This window comes from Prionailurus bengalensis, chromosome C1 (genome assembly GCF_016509475.1).
Source record: "Prionailurus bengalensis isolate Pbe53 chromosome C1, Fcat_Pben_1.1_paternal_pri, whole genome shotgun sequence".
NCBI lineage: Eukaryota > Metazoa > Chordata > Mammalia > Carnivora > Felidae > Prionailurus > Prionailurus bengalensis.
The window spans coordinates 190,394,275-190,416,221 of record NC_057345.1 but is presented as its reverse complement, the minus strand read 5'-3'; the positions used below and the strand labels follow the sequence as shown (position 1 = coordinate 190,416,221).

General features: G+C 36.2%; 1 protein-coding gene across 1 annotated transcript in view; it reads left to right on the top strand.

Annotated features, from left to right (window-relative positions):
- The window catches only part of RAPH1 (Ras association (RalGDS/AF-6) and pleckstrin homology domains 1), a 103,893-nt gene that overhangs the window by 28,959 nt on the left and 52,987 nt on the right, over positions 1-21,947 (top strand). The window contains 3 exon segments of the mRNA XM_043577538.1: positions 7,764-7,883; positions 11,938-12,043; positions 12,854-13,359. Coding sequence (XP_043433473.1) covers positions 7,764-7,883; positions 11,938-12,043; positions 12,854-13,359 — 732 coding nt within the window.

Below are 21,947 nucleotides of genomic sequence, written 5' to 3'. Positions count from 1 at the left end.
AGGGGTGCATTTAAGTGCTTTATAAATAAAACATTAAATTAGCATATTGCCTTTGATTTGATTTATAGTTTTCTTAAACATTATAATCGCCATCAACTACTAAAAAAATTTCTTGTTTGTTTTATGCTGTTTTTTTTTTCTTTTTATTATCTTTAGTTACCTTAGAGTTAATGTACATGATTATGAAGAGGATGTGTTAGTTACATCTTGGGTTGTCAAAAACTGAGACATAAATAAAGGAGAAGGCATAAGGGGTGAATCACCTCCCTTAGTGGTTCTGTCTCCTGGGTAAGAAAGGATTCATCTTGGCCAACCAAGAGTAATACACCTCTCTTATTGATTTGGGAGGTTTAGTTCCATGGGAAACTACAAAACTTAGATCCAGATGTCAGCTCACTCTCATAGGACAAGGTGTCATGCAAGTTTCCTGGTGGCCAGTTTTCTCAGGTTGCTCCCATGAAGCCTTCGAATAACAAGTACCTTGCTTCTTTCTTGATCCCTTTCAACACTTAGGAGATCATAACTTCCTTTAGATTTGATTTATGCACAGGCCTACAATAGGAACTTCGTTTTTAGAGAATTTTTTAATCAAGATACTTCAGTATTTACCATCTCTCCCATGGTTAGGATTAATGTTCTTTGAAATAGTGGAATGTATTTTTTGCTTCCTTTTATCTTGCATAGTACTTGGCATAATGCTGTTTGTAGGCAAAGTATTTGAAGTATTGGACCTTAGGTAAAATTTGGGCCATTTCTGTTGAAGGCCACTAACCCTAACAGAGAAAACTTTAGTGATTGATTTATAAAAAGCAACTTTTGAGTTTTTGAAAAAACTCATCTGCTTTATAAATTAATAAAGTATAAAGTGATGTTTATATAAGAATAGGCTCATAATGGAAAAGAATCCTCAGGAAAAAACATAGTATGTATATGGAACATAAATATATAAATAAAAGAAAAATGAATTTTGGGAGTAATCAATTAAGGTTCTTATTCTCATGCCAAACTAAGCTACCTATGTTAAATGTAATAACTACAGAAAAGAATGAATGATAAAATAAAACTAAAAATGTACATAAACATTTATGAGATTTTTGGGTTGTGAATAATTTACTGACCAGAACAGTGCAAGAATTCACCAGGAGGGGCACCTGGGTGGCTCAGTCAGTTAAGTGTCCAACTTCAGCTCAGTTCATGATCTCATGGTTTGCAGGTTCCAGCCCTGCATCAGGCTCTGTGCTGACGGTCCGGAGACTGTTTGGGATTCTTGCTCTCTGCCCCTCCCCTACTCTCAAATAAATAAACTTTAAAAAAAAATTTACACGCTTTATAACTTAAAAAATAAAACTTTTGGGGTTCCTGGGTGGCTTAGTAGGTTAAGTGTCCAACTTTGGCTCAGGTCATGATCTTGCGGTCCATGAGTTTGAGTCCCATGTCAGGCTCTGTGCTGACAGCTCAGAGCCTGTAGCCTGCTTCAGATTGTGTCTCCCTCTCTGTCTGCCCCTTCCCCACGCGCACTCTGTCTCTCTCTCTCTCAAAAATAAATAAACATTAAAAAAAATAAAAATTTTTAGCAGTATCTTAAAAAAAGGAAAAAAGACCGTACAAAATTAAAAGATAAAACCAGAGGGAAAAGTTGCTGTACATACAACACGGTATTTAATGTCTTGATTCTGTGAAGAGCTTGTGTAAATTCAGTTAATTTGTTAAATTCCCAATTTCCATTTGGGCAGTTTACAAATGGTAACATTTAGTTCACAGCAGAACTAAAGGTTCTACGTTGAGGAGTTGTAGATCAAGAAAGCAGTGAATCCAGCACACCTCTGGATGCCCTAGTCACATGAGGAGTTAATGGCTCTCCATTCCCCACAGTTCTCACTTGATGTACATTATGTTGTGTCCTGTTTCTCTCCTCTTCCTTCTCTGCTGTGGCTTCCTCTCTCCTGCTTTTGATGAGTCTTCTTCCTCTTTTTGTGCCTTGCTAATTTTAACAGAGTTTTTTTCTTATTGTTTCTTTTGTCTGATTTAAGTTTCCTTCCTCCTGCTTTTATTTTGCAGGAGTTGTATCTTGCACAGTTGGGGGCACTCCTTGAACCTGGAAGTTTTTACAGCCTCGCTTATCTAGTGCCTGTTTTTCTTTGGAATTATTTATCAGATTAGAGCAGCATAGGAGGTTTTTCAAAAACTGTTTTTGTGATAGAGCTACTGAAATATAACTGGTCATAAAAAATGAAAATTTTATCTCAATGAATAACTCAGAAGAAGCTTGGAACTGTGGTATAATGGAGGAGTAATTGAGATATGTTAATTAAGGGATCTTCTCATTGCCTAAATTATTTATGGGCTTTGAGAATACTCATTCCAGGTTGCTCTGCCTATAACCAAATTGTGATTGTGTGAAACTGCATCACTTTTGTCTTGCAAATCCACCCAGTTGTAATTATAACACAACACACTGTGCAGTTGTCAGACTTTAGTAGGCATAAAGAATATGTGGGATGGCTTGTTAAAAATGTCTTAGGACCCTGGAAATTAGTATTCAGTAGACATTAGACCATCTTAAAACGGACTTTAAAAGAAGCACCCCAGATAATTTTAATGTAGGTCATCAGGAGACCACAACTGGAAATAGATTGCCAATCAGCATCAAGTCCAAACTCTGGTATGGCTTATAATTTTGCCGATAATTCCTTTCCAGCCCCATTTTCCATGGGTCTACACCACATATCTTATGCTCCAAAAATGTTAAGTCGCTTAGAATTCTCAACGTGTCTTACTTTGTCACAGCTTTATGCCCTTGCACATCGTGGTCCCTCTGTCTAAAACACTCTTCCCCTTCTCTGCCTTGCACATTCATTCTTCAGGTCTGGACTGAAGCGTCATCCCTTTCCAGTCTCCTCAAACTAAATTAAACTATAGTCGCATAACATACCCCTGTTGTAGTACTTAACACAGTGTTTTATCATTGTTGGTTTCCTTGTCTGCCCCCTACTAGATTATACATTCCTTAAAGACAGAGGCTATCATGTCCATCTCTCTTCCCCCAGTGTCTAGCACACAGCAGGTGTACAGCAAACATTAAATTAAATCAAAGCTTCTCTTGCCTCTTTGGAACATTGAGCATGTTAGACCTGGAGAAATGCTGTAGTGGCAGCTTTGTACTGCATTCTGGGAGTTTTCATGTGGTTTTAAGTACATATATACATACATATGTATGTATGTATATATATACATTATGTATATATATACATATGTATGTATATATATTTTTTTAACAAAAAAACAATTATTTTTGAATTGTTAAAGGGACAAAAGTTTCAGTAATAAATAAGGCACCTTTGTTTAATACCATGTATTTTTCTTGCCACTCTCTAAACATATGACTTGGACTTCAATTTCCATTTGTGTAATTATCTCTACATAATATTCACAGTAGTCCTCTAAATATTAGCCCCTTCCTAATAACTTTTACACAGTTAAAATACCATTTCTGAGTAAAATACCATTTCTCCCCCTACCCCTTTGCTTCTGTGTTTGAAAATACGGTTGCCTTCTGGGGGAAAAATAGACTTGGCTTTCAAAGTCATATATATGACCTTAGTCCTCTTAAAACTCACTTTTTCAAACTCTTGTTTTATTTGAGTCAGTGTCATGACAGTTTTATAAACACAGGCTTTCTCCTTTGCTCTTTATAATTTGTCCTACCTGGAATATATTTATTCAAATTCTTAAATCCTACTCTGAGCCCGGCCTTCTTGATAAAGATCACCATTCTATCTCACAGTGAGAAAATTGAATAGTAAACCAAAATATCTCCCAAGAGGAAATCTAATAGGGAAAATATGTTTAAATAATTAACTTCATAGAAAATTTAGTGGAAATAATATTGTTTCTTACTAAGGAATACTAAATGAATTGTTTTGTTGTGTGTAGTAGAGCTTGCTATATGTAAGTTTTAACCCGTAATAATTGAAGCACAATTATTGACTGTTATCTGTAAAATGAAACCCAACCTGCATATAAGCAACAGTGGATCATTCCCCCATTATTTTTGTTTTTACTACATGAAAAAAATAAATGTAAGTTAGCTTAAAATATTAGTTCATTCATTATTACCTGCAATCTGTGATTTTCCTCTAATAAACGTATGATTTTGAAATAATCAGGCAACCAAACCTTCTCATTACCTGACTCCTAACCCTTCCTCACTTTTTCCAGTTGGGTATTTACTAGACATCTCTCAATCTATCTTCAAAACAGAATCTACACCCTCCCCCCACTTCCTGCTCCAAGGAATAGCAGGCAGGACTGTGTGGTTGGAGGGTAGAGTGGGAAGAGAGGTCACAGAGGTCCCTGAAGTCCAGGATTACTCAGGGTTTTCTTGATCTGCCAGTGACTATGGATTTTATTTTATATTCAGCAAGTCTGCCCTTTGGGGAATAAACCTTTTCATTTGTGTTAGGGTACATTTATTTTTTCAGAACATAATTTCCCTCAGATGTAATGGAGCAGGGAATTAAAGTGAATATTCCCCTCACCCCCAAAGTACCTAATCTAATAGTCATAGGATAATTTAATAGTATTCTAGTATGCATTATAATTTAAAAACAAGAGTCATAAGTTCTATTTTCTTTTCCTTAATTTTTTCGTCTTTGGAGGGACAGTTGACTGTTGTATTATTTTATTTGCATTTTCTGATGTTATTTCCAGTAGGGGCATTATGTTGGGAAAATTCAGATTTAGAATTGTGATCTAATTGGAGACAGGTATCAATATGTAATAAGGAATGAATTTCTGTACCAGATTTGCTGACTTTAACAGTACAGCCAAGACAACTTTGGGGGGGAGTGCTATTTGGTGTGTGTAATAATTAGAAATGATGCCATTTCTGGGTGTAGGAGAATAAAGATCAACTTCAGCTTCTAGAGAATGGAGAATGGTATTTTAGGGTGTAGATATGTTAAGAAATATTTTATAACCTAAATTTTTTTTGGAAAAGTCTCTGGATAAGTGTCTTAAGTTAATTTTTATAGAATAACCCATGTAGTGACAGAAATTCAAGAATGGAAAAAAATTGGCAAAAGTTACATAAATAGTAAAAGTCAAATAGTTGCTTCATGATTTCCATATTGCTCCCTAGCCATATTTTCCTCTACTTTAATCTGTAGTAATCCAGGTAAAACTATTAATGAAAATATTTAAAGAGATTTAATAAATCTGAATAATTATTCAGTTTGAGTAATAGGAAAAAACTCAAAATTAACACACTAGTCTTTGATGTGGAGGCTATAGTTCTGTTTGTTCTGTGATAATTTAAAATACTTATATTCATTTTGAACTATTTCACATATGCTCTACAAAATTACATGCAAAATTATATTCCTATTTTTTTCCAGTATAGCATTTTCCTTATGGGCAATTACAGTGTGTGCTCAGAAGGGAAGTGCAGGCATAATCATTATCTCAAAGCAGAATTCCTGCTAGAATATTTTAGCTTCTGGGTTATTCCAGTGTATTTAATTTTAAGATTAGGAAGGAAGAGGAAGTTGACTTTTAAATTCCAGTTTTGTTGCTTTTTGGTCTTCATTATGAAGACTGGGTATTACTACTCCTAGATGTTCTCAAGCTAGCAACTGTTATTTGAGTAACTAAATTACCTCGTCAGGTTTTTCTTTGTACAAACATTTTCTGTCTTTCTGGTATATTTAGTGATTAAGTATGATATCAGTTTTCTGTTGAGATAGATCTGTAATTCATTAATGAATAAAAATCCTTGAACTATTAACACAAGTGAATTATAAAAACCAAATTTCTTTAAGACTCAAATGTATGAATTGGGGAATTAGTGGATATATTTTCCATTTGTCAAGACAGAAAGCCCTGGTCGGGGGGCAGGGCGCCAGGGTGGCTCAGTCCTTTAAGCATCTGACTCTTGATCTCTGCTCAGGTCTTGATCTCATGGATCATGAGTTCAAGCCCCACCTCGGTCTCTGTGCTGACAACGCAGAGCCTACTTGGAATTCTCTCCCGCTCTTGCTCTCTCTCTCTCTCTCTTTCAAAATAAATAAACTTAAGAAAAAAAGAAAGTCCTGATTTATACATGTTTAAGGTAGTGAAATTAAGATGAGAGTTATCAGTTTACATTAGAGATATTGCTAAGCTATGATCCTTTGTAGTATTAAGCTTAAGAAAATTATTTTCCTTAAGTGATTAAATGGGATATGATCTGATTTTCCACATCCTTAGAACTAAGTTCAATTTGATTTTGCAGCGTTATTTGACTCTGCAAAATTTTATCTAGTAAAATAAGGTTTAAAATTTAGTTTCATGATACTTCATTAGACAATGAAATTCCTCACATAGCATACAACCACATTTTAAGGATCACAATTTTGTTGATTGTTGCTTTGGAAGTATAATATGTATACAAATTCTTATTTGAGATTAGGATATTTTTAATCTCTGAGGAATTGTTTAAACCAACTGACAGGCAGTATTCCAAATATTGCCTAGATCCACTGGAACAAAATTAGTGTTTCAGAAATGTGAGTCAAGAGTATGGAATATAAAATGATGATATTCATTGTGTCCCTGGGAAAGTTAGTAGGTATTACTCCAAGTTGAAGGTAAAGGACTTGGGGTCAAATTAATTTGGAATATGTTGGTTTAAGCAAAGGTAATCTGTACTAAAGATGTCTGAGAGAGAGCCAAGCCAAGAAACAGACTCTTAACTGTAGAGAACAAAATGATAGTTACCAGAATGGGGAGATGGGTGAAATGGGTAATGGAGATTAAGGAGTGTACTTGTGATGAGCACTGGGTAATATATGGAATTGTTGAATCACTCTGTTGTACATCTGAAACAAATATGACACTGTATGTTAACTGTACTGAAAATTTAAAAGATTTTTCAGAGCCTTTATATTGAAATATAATAATCAGATTAATATTGCTTTAAGAACTTTAAGTATCTGGTCAGTAATTGATCTTTGTTTTGTGTAATCTTTTTTGCCTCCTCAAAACAATGTGTAGGTTCCGTGTCAGATATCCTATGATTAATGAGAAGGAAAATATCTCTTCTTTCATGAAATTACACTTGAAAAGTCATACATATAGGAAACTTTGTATAGGAATTTAAAGTTTTCAATGCCAGTTTTCTAAAGTTTTTTAAATTTCAATCTGGTTCCTTCAATCTTGTAGTAACTAATGAGAAAATAAGATAGAAAGAATATAGGAGGAGGAACTAATTCAACAAACTAACCTAGATAAATACTTTGTTTTGTCTTTTCTCTGAAGTGATTTTTGGACTAAAGTTTTGCAGGATACATACTTTTTTTGCATCTAAACAGATTTTTACAGAATAAGTGAGATAATAACTTGCTGGATTGAAGTCTTCTGAAATTGTTTCTCTGTGGTGTTTGGAGTGTTATAGGATCAGTTAGTGGAGAAAACTGTACTACCATAAAATCCTCTGATTAATGGGAGGGCTCTGCAATTTTAGAATTACTGTTAACTTGTGATTCTGGTCATAATCTGATACATTTCGCTTTTTCACAATGTCCTAAAAATTTGAGACTTAAGTGCTCATTCCTATTCACTTGTCAGTCCTGTCTCCATTAATGATTTCTAGTTCCTTTGTGTAATGTGATCTCTAGTTTTGAAGATTTAACTCCGGAAAGTTGCAATATATATCACAAGAGATACTGCATAATTTTCAACTTCAGCCTGTTACTCTTCATTCTACTCAAATATCTGTATTTCAGATGGAGCAGCTATCAGATGAAGAAATTGACCATGGTGCTGAAGAAGACAGTGATAAGGAAGATCAGGACCTGGACAAAATGTTTGGAGCCTGGCTAGGGGAGCTAGACAAACTCACTCAGGTTAGAAATAGTACTTGAAAAATTATTCGATGATTTTAGTCATCACTGTGTGCTAAAAGTTTACTGTGTGGACATAAGGATATGGATATAGGTTTCATTTTTAAATACTGGTACAAAGGGAAAATGTACAAAACATTCAAAAGTCAATGAATGGTAACTCTAGAACACAGTGTTATCTTCTGTGGTTATTTTAAGAAGTCTAAAAACAAAAAAAATACTTGTTGCAGAAGTTCTGTTCATCTAGAGGGATTACTTAAAACCTCTTTTGTAAATTGAGATCGCTAGCTAAAAAAGTTTTAAAACCTAAAATCTAAAAGTCTAAATTTTAGCAAATCTTATTACATAACTTAGTAAATATGAATATATTTTACAACATAAGTAATGTCTTCATATGCAAGTATTTTCTATTACATAATTCTAGAATACTGACAAAACTTCATTCCTGGCTGCATTTTAAAATAGTGGCAAAGCTTTTTCATCTTGTTTTATTGGATCTTGGGTTTAAAAAAGGTGGAATAGTGGGGTGCCTGGGTAGCTCATTTGGTTAAGCATCCAACTCCTGATTTCAGCTCAGGTCATGATCTCACAGTTGGTAAGTTTAAGACCCACATTGGGCTCTGTGCTGACAGCACGAAGCCTGCTTGGGATCCTTTCCTCCTCTCTCTCTGCCCCTCACCCCCGTTCTCTCTCAAAAATAGGTAATAAAACATTTTTTTTTAAAGGTGAAATAGTAACTCCATGTTATTTCACTGCAAATGGCATTTCTACTGGTTTGGTACTTGTATTCTTCCCAGTGTTTTAAATTTCTTGCCATATAATGTAAAGAGCCACTCACCAAAAAAGTTGGCTCCTAACCTAATGCTGTGACTGTTTTGTTTTATAAAATTTTTTTTAATGTTTATTTATTTTTGAGAGAGACAGAGTGTGAACAAGGGAGGGGCAGCGAGAGAGGGACACAGAATTCGAAGCAGGCTCCAGGCTCTGAGTTGTCAGCACAGAGCCTGACGCAGGGCTTAAACTCATGAACCATGAGATCATGACCTGAGTGGAAGTCAAATGCTTAACTGACTGAGCTACTGGGCATCCCATTGATTTTTTTTGTTTTTTGTTGTTGTTGTTTTTGGTTTTTTATTGTATAAATGTGTCTTTAGAGACAAAATTAAAACCATTGCATGCTGTGGCTCACTGCTAACAAGTTGCTTTTCAACACTTTAGAAATTTTCAAAAAATGGTTTATATACTTTATTAGCGGCTTAAACCTCAAGTTTTTGTTTCATTATTTTAATTTACCACAAAGTGTCATCTGTGCACCTGTATCATACATACTGTGTTAATGGGATTTTCAACTTTATATTAAATTGAGTTTAACTTCTAAGTGGTTGGTGAATCCTCTAAAATCATTTGTAAAAATTTTTGTGTATTTGCCTTTTCTTGGAAGAAGGGCCATACATAGCTTTTACAAAATTCTCATGATACTTCCCCCCACCCTGCCCAAACACCCCAAAAGAGTTAAAAACCATACTACTTGGTTACCAATTTCTTGGTGTCAAGGAGTATTTCTATTTCCCTTGTTCCCCCAGCACTGTGGGCACAGCAGATAATTATAACAAGTATCTGTTTATTTGAACTGGTAAATAGATGGACTCTTAATATGTCCTCAATTATATTCAAGTTCTTTTACAGAAAATATTATCTACCTATTACTTTTCATTTCCACTGAGAGAAGCATTAGGACTTAAATTGCAGAAGAACTGGGTTTGAGGTTGAAAGAATTTCCTGACAGTTTTGTGAAACTTTGAAATAAGGCAGTGAATGGTTATAGAAATCCTTCATATGATAGCTTTAAAAACTGGTTGGACACTATCTGAATGGATTCCTTTTATCTTGAGACAAGTGAATAAAGAAGGCGCCATTCTAATCTAATTCCATGATTCTACAAAAAGACTATCCAGCATTCTTTTTGTATTTGAAATCTATTTGATTTTAAATAGAAATTAAAGTTTTAAAAGACTATTCCTAATATTTGCAAATTTATTTAAATAGACACCAACTACTGACCTTTCCCCTGAATTTCTCTGTTGTAAGCATCTTATATTCTTTATTGTAGAAAGGTTAGAGAGGAAAAGTGTCATTTAAAGAGTTAGCAAGATAACTTACAAGACACTGTCCTTAAGTACAGTGTAATCCTAGACTTACAGGCAGTATCACAGCTGGATTACATTTTGTCCTCCTCTTAATAGAGTTTGAGAAGAAAAAGGATATTCCGTCGTTTTTTGAAGTTGTAGCCACTCTCTGTTGAGATCTTAGGTCTTAGAACTTCTGGGGAAGATGGTGGAGTAGGAAGATCCTAAGCTCACTTGGTCTGATAGATACAGCTAGGTAACACCCACATCAGTGTAAATGACCCAGAAAATGACCTAAAGACTGGCAGAACAAACTCTCCGTAGCTAAATGTAGTGAAGAAGCCACATCCAAGAGAGAAGGAAGGGCAGAGACATGAGGGAGGGGCATCCTGGGTGTGGAGAGGGGAGAGAAGCAGATGCTCACATGAGGGACCCTGCATGAGGAAGACATATCCCCATACATTTGGCTTTGAAAACCAGAGGGGCTGAATGTCCCTTCTTATAATCAGTGGAGCTTAACACTTAGAACTTTAAAATCAGGGGGCTTGGCTCTGGGAGACCCAGAAGGGCTAGAGGAAACTGCCCATGAAGAGGCAGCACAACAAACAGCCCCACTGAGATAGAGCATAGAAGCAACAGTTTGAAAAACACTTGGGGTAAAGGAGAGGAGGATTTGTTTATTAATCTCAGAAATGTTAAAGGGGACTCTGAGTGGAAAGACCAAAAGTTAGGAGTGAGAAAAGTAGGAAGCACAAAAGCAGTAAACTAAGTATTTTTATAAAAATAAGTCAAGAGATTCACAAAATAAAAAGATGTAAAGTATGACACCATTCACCTAAAACATGAGGGGGAGAGGAGTAAAGAATGGGTTCAAGGGCACCTGGGTGGCTCAGTCGGTTGAGCGTCCGACTTCGGCTCAGGTCATGATCTCGCAGTCTGTGAGTTCGAGCCCCATGTCGGGCTCTGTGCTGGCAGCTCAGAGCCTGGAGCTTGCTTCAGATTCTGTGTCTCCCTCTCTCTCTGCCCCTCCCCCCTCATGCTCTCTCTCTCTGTCAAAAATAAATAAACATTAAAAAAAATTAAAAAATTAAAAAAAAAGAATGGGTTCAAACTTAGGTGACCATCAACTTCATGTAGACTGCTATATACAGAAAATGTTATATACAAACCTAATGGTAACCATAAATAAAAAACCAGTAATACATATGCAAACAATAAAGAGAAAGGAATCCAAGTATATCACTAAAGAAGGCCAAAGAAAAAAAGAGACAAACCAAAATATAGATTCTAAACTATAGAGAACAAATTGATGGTTACCAAATGGGAGGGGATTGGTATAATGAGCACTGAGTAATGTATAGAATTGTGGAATCACTATATTGTATACCTGAAACTAATATAACAGTATATATTAACTAGAATTAAAACTAAAAAAAACAAGTTTTTAATAAAAATAAATACAAAAAAAAAAATGATCTTGGATTTCACTCATTTTGAGTCCAGAATTTTGCCTTATCTTCAGGGTACTTCATACCAAGAATGAGACTATGCTGGACCAAAAACAAATCCCTTTGAGGAAAGAGATAACAGAATTCCCTGCATTGTTCCTTTCTATTTCTTATCTTTCCATGTCCATATTCATACGCTCAGATTATAATGAATTTATATAAAATGAGTTCATCACTTGAGGTATTCGGAATGATACTCACTCTGAACTAGGATGGTCTTAAATGCCTTAAAGTAAGCATGTATCTAACAATTGAAAAAAAAATTATAGCCAAAATAATATGAAAAACAATTATACTTTTCCTTAGGACTAGAAGGATTTTGGTTTTATTAACTATTCTATGAAAGTTCACCTAATCAAACTTTATCTTTTTTATAATCGAAGCCTGAAAATAATACAACTTATTAAACTTTCTTTTTTAAAGAGCTTAGATTCTGACAAGCCCATGGAACCAGTAAAAAGATCTCCTCTTCGTCAGGAAACAAATATGGCCAATTTTTCTTATCGCTTCTCCATATACAACTTGAATGGTAAGATGTAATTGGAAATAAAATGTAAAATAGCATACTAAATTATATAATGTGGAAGCAATGCAGTTACAGTTCTGAATAGCTCAATGTAAAAACTACATGCATAACTTCAGTAAGTTCGTATATTTCTTGGTTTGTGCATTTTATTACTAATTGAAATGATCACAGAACAAACTGAACTGGAACATAACTAAAATAGTTTTCTAGTGATTGATAATTTGACCAGGTACATACTCAAGTTGGAACCCTATGACATACTTAATTGCATTGTTGTATTTTCATTGAAATAAAGTCCAGTGAAATTACCTGTTAGTTTTTAAATCAGCTCCTCTGGCCTTTATTTAATGTATTCTGCCTAATCAACTTTATAATATTTGGAATTGACATCGTAATCTGCAGTTTTTTTTAGGCCTTGTATTTTTCCTTCTATGCTCTCAACTCTTCAGGTATTAACAGCTCTACCAAGGCACTGATCATATTAACAGCATATAGCCTACGGTAAAAAGTTGGATGGGGGATGTGGTTAAAATCATGGGACAGTATATGATTTTTGCATTATTTTTATCTTTCAACTCATAATTTTATTCTCTGCTGATTACTATAAATCTTAAAAGATGGACTATTTGCTTCTAAAAATTTCTCTGTGAATTTAAAACAAAAAACTCTTAGAAATACATATTTGGTAGGCTTTAGGCCCAATAGGATACATTTCTTTGCTTCTTCCCCTGCATTCATTAGCAGATTTATAATAGAATGTATAAATTCTCATTCAGTGTGATCTGGACACATCATGTATATTGTTTATTGCAGAAGCTCTGAATCAGGGAGAAACTGTGGATCTGGATGCCCTGATGGCCGATCTTTGCTCAATAGAGCAGGAGCTCAGCAGTATTGGTGCAGGAAATAGTAAGCGTCAAATCACAGAAACAAAAGCTACTCAGAAATTACCTGCTAGCCGACATGCATCAAAACATGGCACTTTGAAAGGATTGTCGTCCTCGTCTAACAGAGTAACTAAAGTGTCACATGCCAACTACTCCCTGGATGACATCACTGCACAATTAGAACAGGCTTCCTTGAGCATGGATGAGGCTGCTCAGCAATCTGTACTAGAAGACACTAAGCCGTCAGTAACTAATCAGCACAGAAGAACAGCATCAGCAGGCACAGTGAGCGATGCTGAAGTGCGCTCTATTAGTAACTCCTCTCGTTCTAGCATCACCTCTGCAACGTCCAGCATGGACTCATTGGATATTGATAAAGTAACACGCCCTCAAGAACTGGATTTGACACATCAGGGGCAGCCAATTACTGAGGTAAGTAGATGGAACTTTTTTTCCTGGCATTTTAGTACTAAAAAAAAGGAGGAAATTATATTTTTTTAAACGTAGTTTTAATTAACTGTCTTTTTTTTTTCTACATTTAAAATTTGTCAAGGATCCCTCTAAGCTAAGTTTTCAAATCAGACTACAGAAGGAATATATTACCAGATACAGCAGTGTCACAATAATTAAGAGAGTTTCTTCATTTTATTCTTAGGCTGTTTGAAGCCCTTGAATTAATATCATTTGTTTCACATGATTTAAAAACTTGAAATGTGATTTATATTTGATGACATTTTGCAAAGCTGTTATAGTTGTTAAGCTGATAATAGTTGCTTTTAATGTATGTTTATTATAAAACAACTTATGAAAAAGATACCTATCACCACTATAGTCCTCCAATATTCTATTTTGTTGTCAAAGAGTAAGTGTACTGTAGTGAAAAAAGCCAATGGACTTGGAATCAGAAAACTTGGTTCCAAGTGTTATCTTTGCCACTCACTACCATTAGGACCTTAAATGAGTTATTCAACCTCTGTGGACATCAATTTCTCCGAAGTAAAATGGAGCTAATAGCACAGGGTGTACTCCTCATATGGTGGTTCAGAGAATCAAAAGGGATAATATATGTGAATGGATTTTTAAAAGACAAAGTTTTTTGGATGTGTTGGGGCAAGAGTAAGAAATGGATATATGTTAAAATGAGTTTAGCAAAAGCTGAGTTTAGTGTAGGTAAATTCTTTATTGAATATTTTTGTCAAGAAGAAGGCAATATTATTACAGGGTAAACAGCAAAAAAGAAGAAAATCACTGTGGGCAAAATAAAGCCAGCCTTCCATTTGGTTTCTGTTTACAATGCTCTCTACCACAGGGTAAAATAATCTATTTGTGAATAGTCAATACTAAGGTAAAATCTTGGCAAACATGATTTAAAGAATCACAGAGAAATTTAAAATTTACACCTATTACTCAGCATTATTGATTTTCCCCCCATTGGTTTAATTCATTAGATTAATTTCTATCAGTAACTCCTTGTACCCATTAATGTACCTAGCTTGTTCTGGGCACAGTGCGGCATAAAAGAAACATGGATCATGGTGGTTTGGAGATAAACTTGAGTTTTATTGCTTGTAAAGAATACGTACATTATATCAATCTAAAAAATAAACTTTGACTTATTTAAAATGAAGCTCATTTAAGTGGTATGTATATTATATAGAGAACTTAAAAATTGATTTCTGTCTTACGGTATTTGGGGATTATATTTAGCCCCAGCTCCATTTCTGTCTTTTAGATTTACCCTTTGGAATATGAGCAATATTTTGTTAGGGCTATGCTTTCTTGGTTATTCTGTGTTTTATATATTGATATTCCTTCTTTCTAATCAGGTTATTTTGAGTTGGGTCAAGATGTATGTGGTCAGGTTATGAACTAATCATTAAGTATCTTTGTGTTTCATCTGTAAAAATATACTCATTATAGAAATTCATACAATAAAATGAAAAATGAAAAATCCTCTCCCAGCAAACTCTTCAAATGTGACCTTGTGGCATTCATAGGCAAGGATGCCTGTGTTCAGTAGTATCATGTTTAATGTAAGACTTCAGTATAAAGTTTGGTGAGTAAACCAGGAATAAAGCAGGGAAAGAGTTGAAGCCTTCTCTATCCAGCCTGTTCTTTTGCCTTGCCTGGATGAGTAGAAAAGTGGTTTAACAAATCTGGAACTTGTTTTAGTGCACTTTTTTATGGATCTAGTCTGTTCTTCAAATTAAGAAAACCAGTTGAGGCTTACTAGATCCCAAACCCATGTATCAAATTGTCCCTACACTCAAATACAATTTTTAAAGCATATTTTAATTACATTTGCATGCATGGAGTTTAAAGAGCTCAATAGTTCTGTGAGGGTTGTTACAGAAAACAGTGCTACACATGTGTACAAACATGCTATATTCTCTCAGAGGTTAGAACTGTCTGCTCTTTTAGCTGATTCTCAGGGTATTTACATCTATATCATTAAATCTATACTTCTATTACTATTTCTTGATTTATTATAGTTATATGTGCTATCTTCTGACTTCTTGTTCTGGAAGATTAGGATTTAGACAATTCCTTTTTAGACAGCTCCTTTCCCTTCTCCCTTCCTATCCTCCCAGTGTATTTTGGTTGGGATACTATTCAGTGTTTGTATTATCATGACTGTATACATGCAGTTTGGTGCTAAATTCTATATGCCTGTCTTTTCTTTGTTTGTTTCTTTGTTTCTTTCTCTCTCTCTCTCTCTCTCTCTCTCTCTCTCTCTCTTTCTAAAATTTTTGGGAGAGATAGGGAGCAAGTGAGAGAGGGGGAGAGAGAGAGAGAGGGGGAGACAGAGAATCCCAAGCAGGCTCTGCAGTGTCCGTGCACCGCCCAGTGCGGGGCTCAAACTCAGGAACTATGAGATCATGACCTGAGCCAAAATCAAGAGACGGACGCTTAACCCACTGAGCCACCCAGGTGCCCAAGGCTCTATGTGCTTTTATTACATTTCCTTTCTGGGACATTACATTTTGCTTACCTGGAATTAAAACTTGTCTTTAAGTTTAAAAGCATACAGTTTTTTTGTATGTTTATCACTATTTCAACTCCAAACTTTCCCCCAGTTAATTAAGTCTCTTGGTTCAAACAAAATTAGTGTTCTGTTACTATCATCTTAAAGTTCTTTGTTGTCTTTTGCAGTCTTTGCTGTAGGATCATTCTTAGGTCTTTTCTCTCAGGTGGGTGAGCTTCTCCAGAGAAGATTCTTCCATTCTCCTGCATGGAGGGCATATGCTTGGCTGCCAGTGCATTAACAGCCCATTTGAGAAGGCTTGCAATGTGAGGTGGTCCTCAGTGTTCAGTATGTGAACTTCTGTCTAATCCCTTTAGGTCAGGATTTCTCAACGTTCACTACTAACATTTTGGGCTAGATAATCCTTTGTTGTGGGACCTATCTTGTGCATTGTAGGACATTCAGCAGCGTCACTGACATCTATCCACTAGGTGCCAGGAGTACATACGCCTAGTTCAGTTGTGACAGTTGTGACAACTAGAAACATCTCCGGACGTTGCTATATGTTCCCTTTAAGGCAAAAGTTCCCCTTCAAGAATCACTTTTTTTTTTTTAAGTTTATTTATTTTGAGAGAGAGAGCACACACGCACACATGATCAGGGGCAGGGCAGAGAGAGAGAGAGAGAGAGAGAGAAAGAGAGAGAAAGGATGCCAAGCAGGCTCCACTCTGTCAGCACAGAGCCTGACATGGGGCTTGATCCCATGAACCATGAGATCATGACTGGAGCCAAAATCAAGAGTTAGGTGCTTAACTGACTGAGCCACACAGGTGCCCCGAGAATCACTTTAAGTAGAAAAGGGTTAATAGCAAGTCTGAGCCCTTATTTTCATGGGAAACAATCTTGGGTGTTTTCCTTCTCCTGGCATTTTTTTTTTTTTAACTAGAAACTTGACTAATAAATATAGAATGTTTCCAGGTAATATTGTTTATTGCAAACTGACTCCTGATTAGTGAGTGCATATGGACTGGGAAGACTGAGTAAACTATAGAAGCCTATGAAAAGACACAGTCCTTTGTTTCCCAGTGTGCAGTGTGTCAGTTTTATAAGTGAACATAAATACATCCCTTGAGGGATCCTAGAACCTATACTCATTGGCTGTTAAAATGTACTGCTGATTCATGTGGAGTATGAAGTTTCCCTAAGCCAGAGTGATTTCTGTACTTACCTACATGATCTCTGTCCTTTACAATGGTGTGTCCACAAAAGGCTCCTGGGGGACTGTATAATCCCTTCTAAAGATAGCATGTCTCATGCTAGCATGCTTTGTCTTTCTACAGAACTAAGTAAACTTAGTGCCAAACTATGGTCTGTTGGGTCCTATAAGTGACTGTCAGTCTGAACTTGAGACCACTGCTGGTGGGCGAGTAAAGGAAGGAATCTGGGAATTAACTGCTTTCTTAAGTATGCTTTCAAGTAATCCTCCTGCTTTTCTTCCCACGATCATTTCTGTTGCTTCTGGAGACTTTGAGGTTACATGATGTACATTGGGTTGTTCCTGTGCTTTTCTCCAGTGCTGGCTCAACATTCAGCTTTCCTTGGGTCTATGAGTTGATTACCACTCAGCCAAATGCTTTCTAGCTTCCAAAATTTTGTCATGTCTTGTGAGTTTGTTATTAATTTTTTTTTCAGAAGCAACACAAGGGGTGCCTGGGTGGCTCAGTCAGTTAAGCATCCAGCTCTTGATTTTGGCTCAGGTCATGATCTCACAGTTTATGAGCTTGAGCCCCCATGTCCGGCTCTGTGCTGACCGTGGAGTTGCTTGGGATTCTCTCTCCCCCCCTCTCTCTGCCCCTGTTCCGCTCGTACTCTATGCACACACGCATGGGCTCACTTGCTCTCTTTCTCTCTCTCAAAATAAATATTTTTTTAAAAGGCAACAGAAAAAAAAAAAACATTTATCTTTGTTTTAGTTTGATTTGGGGAAGGAGTGGATGTATATCATTGACCATTCCTTTACAATCTCTTTCTCATGTCTATGGTCTCTTGACATTGGAGTACCCCAAGGTGCAGTCCTCAGACTACTTTTCTATCCAAATCCAGTCTTGTGAGCTTAAGCACTGACAACTCCCACATTTTAGTACCCTATTTCATTTATCTAAGACGCATCTGTTCCCCACATTTTAATCCCTCTAAAACAGTGGTAACTGGGAGCTATTTTGCACTCCCCCCAGGGGACATTCAGCAGTGTGTGGAGACATTTTTGGTTATCGCCAATAAAAGGGTGTTACTAGCACGTAGTGGGTAGAAGCCAAGGGTATTGCTAAAATCCTACAACACACAGGACAGCCACCACAGCAAAGAATTATCTAACCCAAAATTGTACCAAGGTTGAGAGACCATGTTTTAGAAACAGGTGGCATTTGTCACTCACTGTCAGTGAGGTGGCAAATACATTCTGTGTGAAGTTTTCTTTTGACAGTTCCTGATGAAGATCAAGAAAGTACCAGCATTAAGTCATCTTAGACTCAAAGAAATACAGGTGTCTTTTGCCAGCACCTCCACCCTGACCTCCAGGCTCATACATCCTATCTCTAATCAGTATCTCTATTTGGACGTCTAATTGGTAGCTCAAATTTAACTCATCTAAAACTGAAATCCTGATCTTTTCTCCCAAACTAAAAGTCTGGGAGAAAAGTCTTCTCCATCATAGTCAGTGGCTCTGCTGTCCTTCTAGTGCATCAAACAAAATCCTTGGAGTCTTAGTCTACTTCTTTTCTTTCCACCCCCCATTCCAGTCGTAGCAAATTCTGTTTCCTTTACCTTCAGAATATATCCAGAATTTGATCACTTCTCGTGACCCTCACTGCCACCAAGCCAGCATCATTTTGATGTAGATTTTTGCAATAGCCTCCCAGCTAGTCTTCCTATATTCACCTTCCCCTTAACATCATACCATCCATACAGAAGCCAGAGTGATCCTCTTAAAAGGTAGGTTGGGTTTTACCCCTCTTTTCAAACCCAAAGACTTTGTATCTTACTCTAAACCCCAGCTCCATGCAATGGCCTGCAGGATTTGCTTTCCCATTACCTCTCCCTCCTTCTCTCGCTTTGCCAGTCATGCTGCCTCCTACTTTTTTGCCAGACATCTGAGCCAGGTTAGAAGAATCAATCTGAGATTGGTATTGTTCTATCTTGGGGGCATGGGTAGTCAAAGTGCCCATCTAAAAATGAAACAATACCATGGCTTATCTTTTTGCCCTCTTGCTCTCTGAAACCAGGATAGGCACAGTACCTTTTCACATCTGGAAGAGTAAGTCTTTTTTTCCCTGCCTTTCTCTTTCCTAACTTTTGTTGAAATACTGTGCTTTATTTATTTATTTAAGCCTTCTTAGTATTTATTTATTTATTTATTTATTTATTTATTTATTTATTTATTCCAAAGAAGACAGTAAGTAGTTCAAGTAACTGGGGAGTCTATATTTTGAATTACGAAACTATAACATTTGCCACCCAGTTTTGTTTTTTTTTTTTTCCAACGTTTTATTTTATTTTTGGGACAGAGAGAGACAGAGCATGAACGGGGTAGGGGCAGAGAGAGAGGGAGACACAGAATCGGAAACAGGCTCCAGGCTCTGAGCCGTCAGCCCAGAGCCCGACGCGGGGCTCGAACTCCCGGACCGCGAGATCGTGACCGGGCTGAAGTCGGACGCTTAACCGACTGCGCCACCCAGGCGCCCCATACCCAGTTTTTATCAGTATCTTAAAAATAAACTGAAGCTGATTGTTAAAAAATGATTACTTCCTGAATGTTAAAGAATGCTTTAAAATAAAATATTTTCCATGGATAAACATAAAAATGGATCATAGAATAATTTCAGTCAGTATTCTTATGAAGTCTACCAGTAGTATTCATCCAGTAAATTTTTTTTTTTTAATTTTTTTTTTCAACGTTTATTTATTTTTGGGACAGAGAGAGACAGAGCATGAACGGGGGAGGGGCAGAGAGAGAGGGAGACACAGAATCGGAAACAGGCTCCAGGCTCCGAGCCATCAGCCCAGAGCCTGACGCGGGGCTCGAACTCACGGGCCGCGAGATCGTGACCTGGCTGAAGTCGGACGCTTAACCGACTGCGCCACCCAGGTGCCCCCATCCAGTAAATTTTTAAACTGGAATTCATTGTGGTTGAAATAAATTCAAATGTAGCCTCTTTGTATCTTAACCCATGTGAAATAAATGTTGCAGCTGATTTCCTGGCATTGTTAGGGCACTTTTATTCATGTTAACTGATAAGACAATAGTTTTCAATTAGATAGCAGTTGGCAAATTTAAATGGTAATTTCATGTTATAAATTTTATATAGAATAGGGTTCACTGATAAAAGGTTAATGCTAAAACATTCCTTTATATTTATTTTTTGGTGAGATTGAAACTTTAATGATTCCTCTGAATTTGGAACTTTATACATGAAGTTGTACTTTTAAAATGAAAATGCTTTTAAGAGCTATTATTATTGTAGTTTATGGCAGATTCAAAACGTTTTATTGCATCCTACTAATACTTGATGATTGTACTATAAATATTATGATAGGAAAAAATTTCTTAGTATCTGATCTAGTAAATGAAATCTTTCCTAGATGAAATCTTTCATTGATATACCATTAAAACTCAATATGCCAATAGCATATCATAGGTTCAGTGCAATAAATTCTTCCAGTTCCTTCACTTTTTAGAACTATTTAAAGAATTAATTAGAAATTTTGAGGTAGTGGAAAGAAAATAGCAATTGTGTTTATTGTAGCACAAGGAGGTGGGGAACCACACTGGAATTTAAGTCCTGAGTTATTCTTAGCAAACAACCTTTTGGTCTGAAGTATTAACTTGAGAGCACAAGGCTTTCTCAAACTTTAAGAGGGCTGCATATCTAAAAGATAGAGATTATTAATTGATTTCTCAATTATTGCAGCTATTTTTCTCTTAAAATTCTGATGGCTGTGTTACTACATTTGACTGAAATTTATTCACATGTACCAACTTGGGTTTAATTCCAATTTCACTGGCTTTCTGAGGTTAATAAATAGTAGAAAGAATAGGTACCAGATGAAAGAACTGAAGATTTGTTGAAAACCAGGATGAAAGTCTAGTTCTCACACTTTTCAAACACACCACCCCAATCAACATTTACATGTATACCCTGATTCTTGTTTTGTGTATTTCTTAGTAATCTGTGCGATTTTTCATCTCTATTTGATTTTAGGTCTGTTTTGTTTTTCTTTTTAGTTTTGTGTTGCGAGGGCTGGTAAAGGACCTTTTTTGAACAAGAATATAAATAGATTCATCTGTTTTTACAATGAATAAGGACTATAAAATATAAAAGAAATAATTTTAAAGCATTCAGACATTTACTGGTTACATAATGGCTAGTGAAAGAGGAATAGAGAGAAGAGGGGTGAAAAACAGGAAAATAATAGCCCCTACTGTATTGGGCGTTTATTCTGTATTGGGCATTGTGCCTACCATGTCTTAACACACTGAATCTGCACAATGTCTTATGGAATAGATAGCATTACCTCCATTTTTACAACTGAAGGAACTGAAGCAGAGAGTGACCAAATAAGTTACCCCAGGGTTTGAACCCAGACAGTCTGGTTGTAGAGCTCATACTGCAATACCTTGCTGCTTCATCACAGAATTGAAGGAGAATCAAGACAAGGCTAGACTGGCCTGTGCTCTATTTTTTTTTTAAATATGAAATTTATTGTCAAATTGGTTTCCATACAACACCCAGTGCTCATCCCAACAGGTGCCCTCCTCAATGCGCATCACCCACTTTCCCCACCCCCCATCAACCCTCAGTTTATTCTCAGTTTTTTAAGAGTCTCTTATGGTTTGCCTCCCTCCCTCTCTAACTTTTTTCCCCCTCCCCCATGGTCTTCTGTTAAGTTTCTCAGGATCCACATAAGAGTGAAAACATGGTATCTGTCTTTCTCTGTATGACTTATTTCACAAAAGTATGGCCAACTGATCTTTGACAAAGCAGGAAAGAATATCCAA